Source organism: Fringilla coelebs, assembly GCF_963513975.1.
Source record: "Fringilla coelebs genome assembly, chromosome: 2".
NCBI lineage: Eukaryota > Metazoa > Chordata > Aves > Passeriformes > Fringillidae > Fringilla > Fringilla coelebs.
Window position 1 is genome coordinate 72,905,480 of NC_140029.1, and position 13,697 is coordinate 72,919,176.

General features: G+C 37.5%; 1 protein-coding gene across 2 annotated transcripts in view; it reads left to right on the top strand.

The window, feature by feature from the left end:
• MICU2 (mitochondrial calcium uptake 2) overlaps positions 1-13,697 on the top strand; it is a 136,208-nt gene that overhangs the window by 69,414 nt on the left and 53,097 nt on the right. For both annotated transcript variants that reach the window (XM_084201099.1, XM_084201100.1), the window contains exon 2: positions 1,622-1,769. In XM_084201099.1, coding sequence (XP_084057225.1) covers positions 1,622-1,769 — 148 coding nt within the window. The remainder of the gene's footprint in view (positions 1-1,621; positions 1,770-13,697) is intronic.

A 13,697-nucleotide genomic window follows, 5' to 3' on the forward strand; every position in this document is an offset into this window, starting at 1 on the left:
TAAGAACCTTGAAAATCCAGTTGGTTTGACCATGTAGAAGTTCCTTTTCACTTCTTGTCTAAACTTTTTTTTTCTTGGATTTATGCAGAAAAATTGCCTTTCATTACATAATTTTGGTTAAAGGACAACTGTGAAACCATTTGGCACTTTTTTAAAATTTGCCATTGGGGAAAAATTGCTTTCGTTACTGTGAGAAGGATGTGATTTTAATAAGAATGTTAATGTTAATAACATTAACAGTATGTTAATACCCAGCAACCATGAAATATTCATTTGAGATTTGCAGCATTTGTTGAGTCTTGTTAGCTAAGCAATTACGGAGTCACTTGTCCCCTAAAGTTTTAAAAAGAATAAAGCTACATTTGTTGCTGCATTTGATTTGTTTTTAAGCAGTATTTTCCAGAACATGCAGGTCTGAACAGCAGCAGTGCACTTGTCTTGTAGGCCATGATAGAGCTCTATACTGTAAGAAGCTTAAAGCAGTTCTGTCTAAAGCAAAGCAAGTCTTGGCTTCAGAGTTAGCCCATATTTTCCTTACATACCAGAATATGACTGTTTTAAATCTAAATTATGAGTATTGTTTTTTTCTTGTTGTTGGTTCCCTCCCACCCTTCATTGAAACCTGAGGTTTGAGGAAAACAAACATGCTACAAGGGAAAACTCAGATTGACTGTAACAGGTGCTTGTAGCCTGTCATTCGGTGAAATACTTTAACAAGTCCTTAATGCTAACACAGAGCTGCAAGGCATGGGATTAAATGGCAAGTTGAAGCCTTCTATTTAGAAATACAATAATGTATAATATAATATGTGATGATAATTTGTTCCATGATTAATGTTCAAATGCACACAGTGTGTGTTCTGAGTTTCTCGTTTTCCTGTTGTCACTTACCATCTCTGAAATCCTAAAGTATAAATACCTCTGTTTCACTGGGTCTGTCCTCGTTTGCTGCCAGTGAGTGCTGGTGCTACTCATCAGAGTATTGTCTGGTTTTCATCCTGAGTCTCTCGGTATTAATGAGGAGAGGGTGAAGTTGGAGATTTTTTGTTTGCTTGACTAGTTGAATCTTTGGGTTTGGTGGTATGATCTCTGACTCTTTTGTTGGTGTTTTCATTGCTTTCCCATTTTTTTGAATTCTCTGAAAGGCCCATATTTAAACTAGAACATCATTATTCTCCCATCCAAAAATTAACTTCAGGAATGGCTCGTTTGCAAGGCTATGAAGCCCATTTCAGCCTTTGCTGAGCCAGCCACTAACCTGGCGAAATACTATTTACTGTTTGGTGGGTTTAGGTTTTTGTTGAGTTAGCAAGCTGAAATTGCCTCAGCAAGAGCCCAAGTAGCAGAGCTGGCAAACAAGGAGGTGCAGGAAGACATGGCTGAGAGCAGGGGAGTGGGAAGCAGGATCAGCCTTTGATGACATCCAGCCATTAATTTGGCTCACGTGTGACTATCATATAAGCATGTCTTTCTTTAAGACTGCACCATAAAAGCTTTTATTGCTGGTAGGTTTTTGTTGTGGCTACCCACAAAATACTGAGGTTGATCAAGATTGAGTATAAGGTTTTTTTCTAATAACATCTTTGGTCTACAAATGCAGTGGGCTTTTTTTCTGTTTCAGAAGGAAGATGTCATTCATGCAGACGTGGATGAAAGACTGTCTCTTCGAAAGCACCGCTTCATGCATTTTGCATCGTTGGAATATGAAGGAGAATATTACATGACCCCAAGAGATTTCTTGTTCTCAGTAATGTTTGACCAAGTTGAACGTAAGTTGTTTTCTTGTCACTGTATTTGTGAAAGAAAAGAATCTTGCTGGTCGCCTTAGAGATGTCATTTGCAAATCACTGGGATAAAATCCTTTATGTTACATAAGTCAGCAGAAGCCAATTTTTAAATGTTGCCCATATGGATTCTCACAGACACCACTACCCTTTACACAAGTGAAGTGAGGCTGATGATGTAGAAATCTGGTGACTTGCTGATGACATCTCTGCATAATTTACATGACTGATCAGTATGTAGTTCCTCGATTGCTTACATGCCACAGAAAATAGAATGAGTGTATTATAATAGTGTTCATACTATTCCTGGTCCTGTTATTTTCTATCCACTTCACCAGCAAGTAATTCTGTGACCTTTTTTCTTAGAGGAGGCAGTGATGGGAATGAGTTGAATGAGAATAACAGAGCCCAGAGTTCAGTTCTACATTTTAGGTTTTAAGTCTCAGTTGATTTTTACATAACCTAGTTAAGAACAAACCAAAATCCCAAGTGTCTTTTCAAGAAGAACTTTTAAAAGAGTACTTTCTGAGGAGAAGATAGGAACAGCACACAAATAAAAAGTGCTTAGGTTGTTGTCCTTTTTTGCAGGTTTTCTGTCTTCATTAATTCTGTCCCATTCCTTAAGCTTCTTTCATCTTTGTATCTTCTTCTGTTATTTCCATGATACAGTTGTGTTTTTAATGATATATGCTTTTTCCTCAAAAATTTGGGTTTTACAGTTTTCCTAAGATTTTTTTTTTTTTTTTTTGCATCTGAAAGGTTAAGTTTTCCAGTTTCCAGAGAGGATTGTCACTTAGATGAAAAATACTCTGCTAGTTCATCTGCTGAGGGAAAGAGGAAGAAATCCCAGCTTTAGTAGTTGTTTACTACAATCTGCACATGCTGACCAGGAGAGCATGTTGTCTAGCAAAAGCCATTCAAAGCCTGGGATGCTCTGCCCACCTACCAGCAAATGCTGTGGCAACTTGGGAGTATTGAACTGGAAATCCAGAAAGGAATTCAAGGCCCTGTGGAAGGGTGTGAGAGACAAAAGAGGAAGAGACCAGAATGCACTTTGATTGAAGCCTGTGGAAAATCTAGGGCAGGAAGCAGTTTCAAAGAGCTGCAAGTAGTCAAATTAGGACAATTATTATTAGATCGAATTATTGGTAATAAAAGAAGTTTTCCAGTATCTGCCAAAAATCTGTAGGTGATAAGGATACATGAATTCACTGCTGACACACAGCTTCTAATATTACACAAAGCTGAATATAAATCCTTAGAAGAACTTTATGACCTTGAGGGTCATAGAGATTTTTTAAATGCTGTTTTTTAATTGTATGGGTGTTAGACTTTGCTCCCCCTCAAAACTGAAGTCATGAAGTTTAAAACCTGAAACGGAACTTACTTTGAGTTTTCCAGCCTGAAAGACAGTAAGTACAGAAAATTTTAGTTTTTAAGGTGTGGTTTTCAGACAGTTCTGTCCAAAGACAAGGTTAGAGAGATATGTTTTGCAGTTCTAGCCATTCATCCATATTAATTGGTTACTCCAACTATAATAGTACACATGCAGATTTTTAATGAAGTGGTATGTGGTGATATTTATTTGTAATGCAGCCAAGTTAATTTCAGTTGCTTTGCTAATCTGAGTAGGAAATAGCATTAAACAGAAGCGAATAAATAATGACAAGAAAAAAACCTTTGCTCTAATGCATATTTAGCATTTCAAATTGAGGTCAGGCTTGCAGCAGTAGCATCATAGATGCTTAATAGAAAAATGTTGACATTTGAATCTAATGTTCCTAAATATTTTTTTAACTGTCATTGGTATGGATTTTTTGGCCAGTAGCATAAACGCAGTGGTAAGCAATTCTCTTGATTTCTCTTGCTTGGAATTTTACATTTTTATGTGACTGCAAACAGACACAGACTTTGATAGCAGAGAAATATGGCACTTGAAGTATTTTAAAGGAAGTGGTTTTATTCATTGTGTTTCAAAGAATTTCATATGAGGAAAATAAACAGACCTATCTCAAGGTCTGTCATGGTATATTCAGAGTAGGTCAAGATAGTGAACTTAATAACAAAGCAGCAGTTATTTTGGAAGCTTTCTGCTTGTATAATAAAATAATTGTCTTTCACCCTGAACAGTGCCTTTAGAAAGGAGAAAGGTATGACACCATTTATCCTAGAAAGCTCTTCATTTACTGCATACTTAGATGCAGTTTTAACATGTGATCCTGCATGCATATGGTGAGTCTTACAATGCTGAACTTCAAGCTGAAATGATTTGGTTATTCTCTACCTATTCTTGATTAATAGTTAATAAGTAAAAAAACCCAAACCTCTCAGCAAAATCTGAAGTACCCTGGCAGTAACCATTCATCTTCATAAATATTTGCTTGGAGTTTTCCAACTGGAAGCTGTTTATGGAAGATTTAGGGCTGTTCTAAAGTTTGGTTTCTGCTGTACTTTTTACAGACAATATGCAGAAATATATGGCCAGCCTCATGAGCAGTTTAGTTGTGTACATCATGAAATACTGCTGAGGTTGATCTGTCCCTATTCAGAGATAAACACTCCCACAAGCGAAAAAGGCCAGCAAAAGGAGGGATGAGAAACACATATGAATTGAGAATAGGAGACGTTGGCCAGCCAGCCTTGGGGTTTTTTTGCTCGTGGGTGGTTGTCACTGGAGAATTACTTTGAAATCTCCTGTTAGTTTTTAAACATAGTCAAATTTAGTAGAAAGTAAATGTGGTGTTATGTAAACCAGAAGAATTGTTTGTGCTAGCATTAAAAAATACCAAAATATTTTAGCTATGTGCAGATTGTCAAGTGAATTCCTGTACACAGTTGGGTGGAATTTATTGCTGAAGCAAAAATCTTAGGTGTGGCCTTTGACAAGGTTGCAAAAGATGCAATAAATTATAATTTATTATGGAACACTTTACCAGATAAGAAAACAGATGAACTGTACTGCAAATATATCAACTGTCATCCAGCCTAAGTGATCTTGAACCCTGCCTGGTAGACCTTAGTTCACTACCTCTGGTCATTTATTTCCTGGTGCATGGGTTTCTCTATTACTCGTTTTCTTTAAAATAGGCAACAGTTGTGAAATATTGGCATTCCTGTTAATTAAATCACACCTTCAAAGTTATTTACTGTAAGGGTGAAAATGAAGAAAAATATTTACAGTACTGCCATGTGAGGAGGATGAGCTGATAACAAATGCAGAGTCTCCTGACAGACCTTTTGACAAAGCAAACAGTTCTATAAAGGAATAAAGACACTATACAAAAAAAAATTGCTTGCTTTTAGAGGCAGTGCTTCTAACACCAAGTTACTCTGTAAACATGTGCCTTGTTCTATTATTGTTAGTTATTTTATGAAAGGCAGCAGCCACTTTTTTATAAACAGTGATAAACAGTAAATGAGATGTGGTAGTGTGGCACATCATTTGTGCCAGTGCAAAACTAATATGACAGCATTTTTTCTACCAGTTAGTTCAGAGCATACTAATTGCACCATTGGGGATTTTGGATTCATGGCTATATGCCATGTAATCTTATGTTAAAACTGTTATCACAGGGATGTGTGGCAAACCATTGCAAAACCAGCCAAGTTCTTCTGGGTAATCTGTGGGATGTTCATGTAAATCATCATACCTGACACAATGATAGTTTAGTGAAAAAGTGTTTCCTGTTACTGTTCTTACTGTGATGTAAAAATACTTCACAATGCCTAGTAATGTGATGTAAAATACTTCACAATATCTAATATAAATAATATAAACTTGATATGTTGCATCAGAAATTCTAGCACTTCTAAGATCACAGATATGGAAAGGATAAATTATTTTATCTTTCCTATACCTGTGATCTTAGAAGTGCTAGAATTTCTGCTGATTTCTGCCCCTGCACAGAATTTTCATTGCAGTGCAGGGGCATTTTTGAGAGACCGTTCATGTAAAATTTGTGTCTTAGACAGTCGTGCATGTTTAGGCTCATATTCCAGATTGGACAACTAATGCTGTGTTAGAGCTCCGTGGAAATACCATCTCTGCTGTGCTGTTGAAGAACACATAAGAAAATCTATGTTAATTTTGGAAAAGGAATGCAAGAGTCAATCAGGAAATTAGGATGTTGCAATGCACTGAATCTGAACTGTGCCTATGTTCCTTTTTTTCTGGAGAAGATTATTCCTCTTCCAGGTAGAAGACAAGCTATCAGGTTACCTTGTCTGATAACAGTTGACACTTGCTAAATAAAGATCTTGATCCTTCCGTATCTATTCAGTCCAGATTTATTGTGTTGTAGCATCTTCATTCATTCGGCTGTGGTTAAAGAGATCTTCCTGTTTTCCACAGTACCAGGGTACCAGAGGCAGTATTTCCATGGCAGAGTCCTGTCTGTCAGTGAGGATTAGTGTGTTGTAAGTTCCCTTGGAGAAGTTATTCATGTTGGTTAAGCTTTCTGTGGGTACACAGTTGGTGCCAAGTTGTTTTGTGTTTGCAGCCTGATATGATGTGTGGCTTCCTCTCCCATCATCAGCGTGGTCGTGGCTGTGAGGGAATCTGAGGAAAGGACATAGTGCAAGGCTGTAGTGGCTAAAAAAATTGAGTTCTCCATTGTCCTTAGCTGAGGTCAGTGCTGGTGCAGTCAGTGGTGTTAGGAGGGCCAAGAGGGACCAGGCAGTAGATGAGCACTTCAGAATGAGCTGAGTCAGTCTTATTATTTTTGGGTCTTGAGTTTTTTGCCTTTGGCAGGGGTTCAGATGCCTGTACTTCAGTGTCTTCATTTTGACCTGAATTTCATACGCGATAACTAATCAGACTGATGTGAGTCATGCATCAGTGTCAGATCTAAAATCTGGGGTTCAGAGTCAAAGAATAAGATTGAAACTTGTATAAATGGAGGAGCTTTATATGGGAAGTAGGGATTGAAGTGTTGTATGGGAGCTAAATTCAATTCTCTCCAATTTCTAATGTGTTATCAAAGAAATTGTTTTCTCTCTATCTCTGCACTTAGTGGTTTTTAGTACAGATATGTCATTGTTGCTCAAATCCTCCAAACACAGTAGAGAACTCTGAGTATGCACGACAGAGATGACCCCTTGCACAGTGGTAGATGGAAGCTAAAGTGAAGATAAATCCAAAGAAAAAATGTGATGGTTTAAGATCATTAGCTTAATCTCTTATGAATTTTAGAAATTGAAACAAAATCGGCCATTTCTAGCCAAAGGTTCTTAGTCATCATTGTTTACTCATGGCTTGAAATGGGGTTGTGAGTAAAGGAAAATTCTGCTCCTGTTAAGGAACTGAACAAAAAGCAAAGATAAACGTTGATTGCTGAAAATGTCTTCCATACTGTGGATTTTTCATCCTCAGCTGTGTTTCATCACCCAAAAAACATTAGGAAATCCTACCACCACCCTATCAAAGTCTTCAAAGTAACTTACTTTCACTTTCCCTTAAGTGTCCAAGCAGAACATTAAAATAGGTGTTGTGCATAAAATAATACATTGTTCTAGATCTAATGTTGTGCCTCAGCCAGTTGTTGGTAATTAATTAAACTAAATAAGGGAGGTTTTTGTTTTTTCTTTTGTCCTCATCAATTAGGTGCTAACTCCGATAGCTAACATATATAGGCTGTATGTTTATCTATAAACTAATTTCATGGTAAGTAGTTCTTTGTTTAGAAATATGGCAGAAATTCCTATGATCTTGATAGTGTGTATTTATGTCTAATATGTCTATATGTTTTGTTATGAATTCAAAATAAACACTAATCCACTTTCATAATGGTTGCATTACAAGGTACTGCACAACAGAATCAAAGATGGGATTCTTGAAGAGAAATGCACTGTTCCCTCCTGCAGCATTCAAATCTGCTCTGCTGGCCAGGCTTCTTTTTTGGTGTATTAACCACTGGCTTCTGCACCAACTTCTTTGTTTGTTCCCATATTTCAGAAGCTTGTATTTGATTGAGAGTCTGAAAAACAGCTGAAGGGGAGCAGTGCTGAGAGCAGAGCTGTTAGGTGAGTGCTGGCTTCTAGCACTGTAGCCCTGTGGCTGCAGCAGTAAGGAAGTGTGCATGGTCAGATGGGAGAGCAGGAGTAAAGGGAACCATGGAGCAAAATCACTTGAAAAGGAGCATGTTTTAGCATATCATTGCAGAGGAAAAATATGTCCCTTTTTTTCCCTTAGTTCTATTTTTCTACCTTCAACCGTGTTGAAGGTACCTGAGATACATTCCCTGTACAGTTAAATAGGAAAATATATTTTTGATGCTTAAATTTATACTGATATTATATTAATTACATTTGTATGCTTGCAGGTATGTCTGTGTGAGACAACAGTAAGGTTATACTGAACTCATGTCTCTGTTATGATTGATTCCTATTTTCCCTTTGTGGCATTGATGACTGGCTGAAGAGAGATGCAGATTGAGAGTTCTTGCCTCAGTTGACTGCAGTGCTTACTGATTAGGTAAAAACTTGAGCAAGATGATTTGAAAATGCATTAATAGCTATTTACCTTTCAGAAAAACAGTTCAATGATAAAATAAATAACAGCTTCTCAATGAATGAAAGCAATTTATAAAAACTCAGCACAAAACTCAGCACAAAAATAGTACCAATAATAAAAGCAATCAGGCTTCAGCAGAGTTGTGAGCAAGAGGCAAGTGGTCTCAATGCACATCTTGAAGGATTTGGTTATTTAAAGTGTGAAAGTTATTGGTTATTTAATGGCATCTGAATGGAAAACAGATTCCCTGAAACGAATGAAAATATATTGTTCGTGTACAGAATACTTGTAGTGCAAGTAATGGAAAGATCTGGTTATTAATAACAGAAGTCTGCTTGTTGTATAAACATCATCTGCCTTAGAATTTCAGAAGTCTTGCAACAGTTTCTGCTTTAGTCAAGTATTCCAGTTTTGTGACATGCTAATGTCATATTTGAAATACCTAACAGAGAAGTCACTTTTTTTAATACATATGGGCACATTTCAAGAGCTCATACAATCATTCTTGGTCTCTGAATATTTTTCCTATCTTTAAAGATTTTTAATTTTTTTTAGAACACCACACACTGTTTCAACTACTTTTATAACATACTGTCAACATACCACAGAAAATATCTTTGGGATTTGTTCTCCCACAGATTCCAAATGCTTTTTGACAGATTACTTCTTTTTTTTATATATATATAATTCAGTGGAACTTAATCAATTCTGAAACATGCTGCGTAACTGACAATTAAGTCTTAACAGATGTAGCGTGAAAACAGATTCAATGAATTGTTTCACTCTTAAGTGTATTTTAATTTCTTGCAACACATGTCCTCAACACAGACAGGTATTGGTTTATACCTAAGAAGTACAGTCTGGTTTAAAAATTCCTTGGCTTGCATTCGGTTATTTAAGAACTGATGAGGATCTGCAGACCACTGACGGATGATAGCAGGTGCCAGGAGTGCAGGTCAGACTCCTGCCAAAATCTAGCGTGCATTCTAGCCTCATATTTTCAGTTGTTTGTAACTCTTTTGGTAGTGATGGTTCTGTGTTTTTCCTTAGGCCAATGCTGAATTTTTATTGAATTAGTCATATGATTTATTCTTTTTTGACTAACCTTGATACAGACTACTATTTTTCTCCTGCTTGTTCTCATAAGAAATGTTACATTATGAGTATGCCTAGGGTAGAACCGCAGAGTAGCAATCACTTTGCTTCTAAGCAGTAGCAGCAGGCAAGGTGTACAGCCTGCTTTGGTAGGTGAGAGAAGCTGTCCTTACTTGCCAAACAGCTGGTGTCTCCAGGGGCACTGTTGAGAAGTTCCATTGCTCCCTGTTTGGAAAACACTGGCACTGATTCCCTAAGTGAGAAACTGGCCAGTTTATGCTCTGTTTTTCACTCCCCAGCCTTGCACCTGCAGTGGGTTATAGCACCAATTGTTCTCAGTAGCCTTCCTCATCTGCTGTGAAACAAAAGCAAATTCTGAGTTCAGAGACGTTTTTCCATGTGTAAAACACACAGGTTCCTCTTGTTAGAGCCACCTGCTTGTATGGCAGTGCCTCCCTTGGGTTACCAGCTTTGTTATGGCAGAGGAGAATGCAGACAAGAGACAATTCTTAGTAATCAAATCAGTCATCCAGTGTTGTCCAGTCCCTCAGAGAGATTAGGTCCTCACACACCATCATCCATTCTGCTGGCAAGCACCTGGTCATTCTGCTGGCTACATCTTTTTGTAAATATCTTTCCTCTCAGACCTGGAAAAGCCTGAAAGTGAAAGGATTTTACAGATGCAGCTAACAAAAAATACTAAAATTTTCTAACAAATCCTGCCTTGGTTGTTACCAGACAAAAAGCAGTTCAGCATTGCTGATAGGTACAAATCCATCCTACCCGGCTATTCTTGGTTTTTCTAGCTGCTTTTTTCAGCTGATTAGTATATATAAAATGCCAGTGTCCAGTGACTTTGTTTACCAAGAGCTGCAATCATACTTGGCTTAATAAAAATTCTAAAATGAGCTCCTTGCATGGAATTTAAATAGAAGACATGGCCAAGACAGCTACCTTTTGATGTTTTTCAGTTTATTCCAGTTGTCTTTCAGGACTGATGTTTGAAGTCTTCAGAATGATGCAGCTCGTTTTCCCAGGCGCCAGCCTTCTTTTCAAGTCTTGAATGCATGTCCTTTGTGCCAATGCTTCTGGAACTACTGAGACAGTGAAATTTTGCTGCTGCATTGGTATTGGCAAGCTCATAGTCAGTCACGTATCCCACTAGGGAAAATGCCAGTTGCAGAACACAGAGGACTTTTCTCCTTTTCTGCTCCTCTCCAAATGTTGGTTTTGGGTTTTTTTTTTTCATTTCTGTTTCTTCTGGGGAAGGGGTGTAGTTGTGTTTGTGTGTCACTCACACCCTGACAATAGCATTTATTTATTTTCTGTGAATTTGTTGGTGACATAGAATGTGAGAGCTTCCTTCTGCTTCACTGTCAGTTTCTGGGGAAAAACTATAAAATCTAATGCTCAAAAGTTTCATCTGCTTCTCTGGCTTTCCTTGAATTGGCTAAGGAGAAACATTTTTTGCCAACTATATGGTGGTAAATGCAGTCTCTACTGCTCAGAAAGGGAGAGGGTCTTTTAAATCAGTATGGTCATTTTAAAAGTACACTGGGCAACATAAATTACTCTACACTTGCACCAGAAGAAAGCTGTCCATTGTTTGCTTTTCATTTGTACCAACTGTGAGAATTATAAAAAGCCCATTTAAAATTTGATTCATTTGTTGTTTCAATCTCTCTCCTCTGCAGCTAAAATCAGTGTTCCTTTCAAGAGGACAGTTGCTCTTCTTTATGTCCAGTATTTCTGTAGAGAGGAGAAAGGATATCTGCTTAGTCAAACCATTGTAAGAGCAACCATATTTATGCACCACTGCTAACCTAAGTTAACATCTAATATTTCATAATGTATTTTTATGGATTTGCATCCTCTATTAGTGAAATACTTCATGGCTTTGTACTTGTCTTTAACATTTCATAGCTAAGTGTTTCAAAATTTATCATACATGTTCTGTAAGTCAGATCCTATTTCAGCAGTTTAAAATAAAACAAACTTAAAATATTGACCTCATACATTTTTTCATCCTCAATTTAAGGTCATTTTTAACCACTGGTTATATTGGAAAACAGTGACACAATAACTCTGTTGCTTAAAAACTCTGCTGATATCCCTGCTCTAAAAGTAGTCACTGTCTGTATAAGCCCTCTTGCTCTTATGCTCACATTTACCATTTCCTAAAATAGTGAATTTTCTTCTTTTGAACCTTAGCTCTGTGATACATTATGGCTAATTAAGCTACCTCTCAGCCCTGGTCTTGTTAGATTAGCAAACCTGAGTTTATTTTTAGCTCCTCTGTCTGGGTGAGGCCATCCATTCCACAGCTTCATGTAGGCATCTTTATTCCGTGCTTTTGTGAGTCTGATTTATCTGTGTAAAGCCAGCATCGTTCCCTGGCTCACAGCACAATCTGCTATCAATCGCTGTGGTCTGAGGGATGGAACAAGGATGAAAGTCAGAAACTTCTTCAGTTAAGGCTGTTGCTGAAATTTCTGAATGTCAGACTGCAGCTTTAGTTAAGGAGAAAAATGGTTCAAAGCAATTCTCACTTGAGCAAAATGCTGAAATGCGTGTAGCCTGTGCTCCACTCGCAGTCAATACGTGCAGAACAGCTTCCAGCACTAAAGGTGCTCTGGTCCTCATTTGTACCTCCAAGTGTCTGCCAAGCTGAGGATACTGGGGTAGAGCAAATTATTTTCTGCATCCTTAGGTGAGGAAATTTTTGACATAATCATAGTATAGTGTTTAAAACAGAAAAAGAGAGATCTGGCAAAGAACAGCCTCTTAGGAGGTCATGTACAGTGAAGGGCTTGATGCCCCCAGCTAAGGTACACTTCTGCTCAGGGAAAGGAAAAAATTGTTCATTTTTTCAGTCCGAAATTGTTCTTGGAGGAGAAATTAAGGTTGTCAAAGAAGCTGAGAATGGCAGGAAAGAGACAACACAAAGATAATTGGAAGTGGCAGGCACAGAAGCCCAGTATACTGAAGGCTGCTGAAAGTTAAATGAGACATTAGTGGGAATTTTGATGTAAAGTGTACTTCTGCATTTGGATTTGCCTTCTTAATTATATGCACTGAATAAATATTTCTGTTCTATTTCTGTCTTGACCTATTACAGTGTTTCCTCTGGTGCTTAATATGGTCAGAATTCTTCAGAAAATCTGACTGTAAAATAAAAACCAGAGTAAAGCCAAATGTGTTTCAGAGATTTGTTTCATCAGATTATTTGAATTCAGGGAGAGAAAAGTTTTTTTCTGAGGAAATAAGGCAGTTCTAGAAAATAACAACTTGTTTTTTGAAAGAAACTCGTGATCTTCTTTGTCTAGATTTTTTTTTTCTTTCTGAAAGATTTTTGCTTTATTGTATGAGGAGTTTGAAGTCAAAGGGTCAAGTGGTGGCTTATCTTTTCTTCTCTTATTCAGTCTGCAAAGTTCATTCTTTCGTGTAGAGGAGGCACAAGACTTTTTGTTTCTACTGCTATAGAAGCCTGATGAACATCATGTCAGTCATTTTTAAACACACCATTAGCAGTATTAATTTTTTCCTGAGTTGTGCATTTACCAAACTGTTTTGACCAGTCAAATAAGGTATTATTAACACCTGGTTTTATGCTCTTTTATGATTTCTCTTAACTTTAGTTCTTTCCAGGCGTAGGGGAGTTCTCAGACTTTTCATGATCCTACTCCTCTTTCCATTACCACCTTGTCTACTGGGTTAAGGCAATGTTGTAAATTAGTTTTATGTAACTGTCTTCACTCTGCTCTTCTGAGAAACTTCTAAAACCTAACAGAATCTCTTCACTGAGCTTTTTGCATGGCAAAAATAGGTTAAACCTTCCATAGCTTAAAAACCAGGAGCATTCTGTTATCATTTACATACCCTTGGAGCCCCTGCTGTAGGAAAGCTTTCCAAACATCTGTTAATTGCTATGTGGCAGATGTTAATGGTGTATAAACAAGTCAGACTCAGCAGGGGCTGTTACTGGTTTGCTTGGAGATTTTCTGTGTGCTAATAACAGAATGAGCTAATCTTAGAAGTGGAAAGAAACTCCAGGCTAATTTCAAGATAAAGGTGAGAATGATGTGGACCATCAACTGAAGGAGAGCAAGTCAGCCACTGAAAGGAACTCCAATTAAACAACAGAAGAAAGAAGGAGAGAAAAAGTGGAGATTGCAATAATGCTTGAACCTGGAGAGCTATGGAAATAGCGAAGTAGGTCTGTGCAGGATCAGTAAATGCTCAAAGCAGTAGACAATGTCTTCTATATGAAAATTCCTGATCATGGTTATTAGAATGTCCTTACCTTT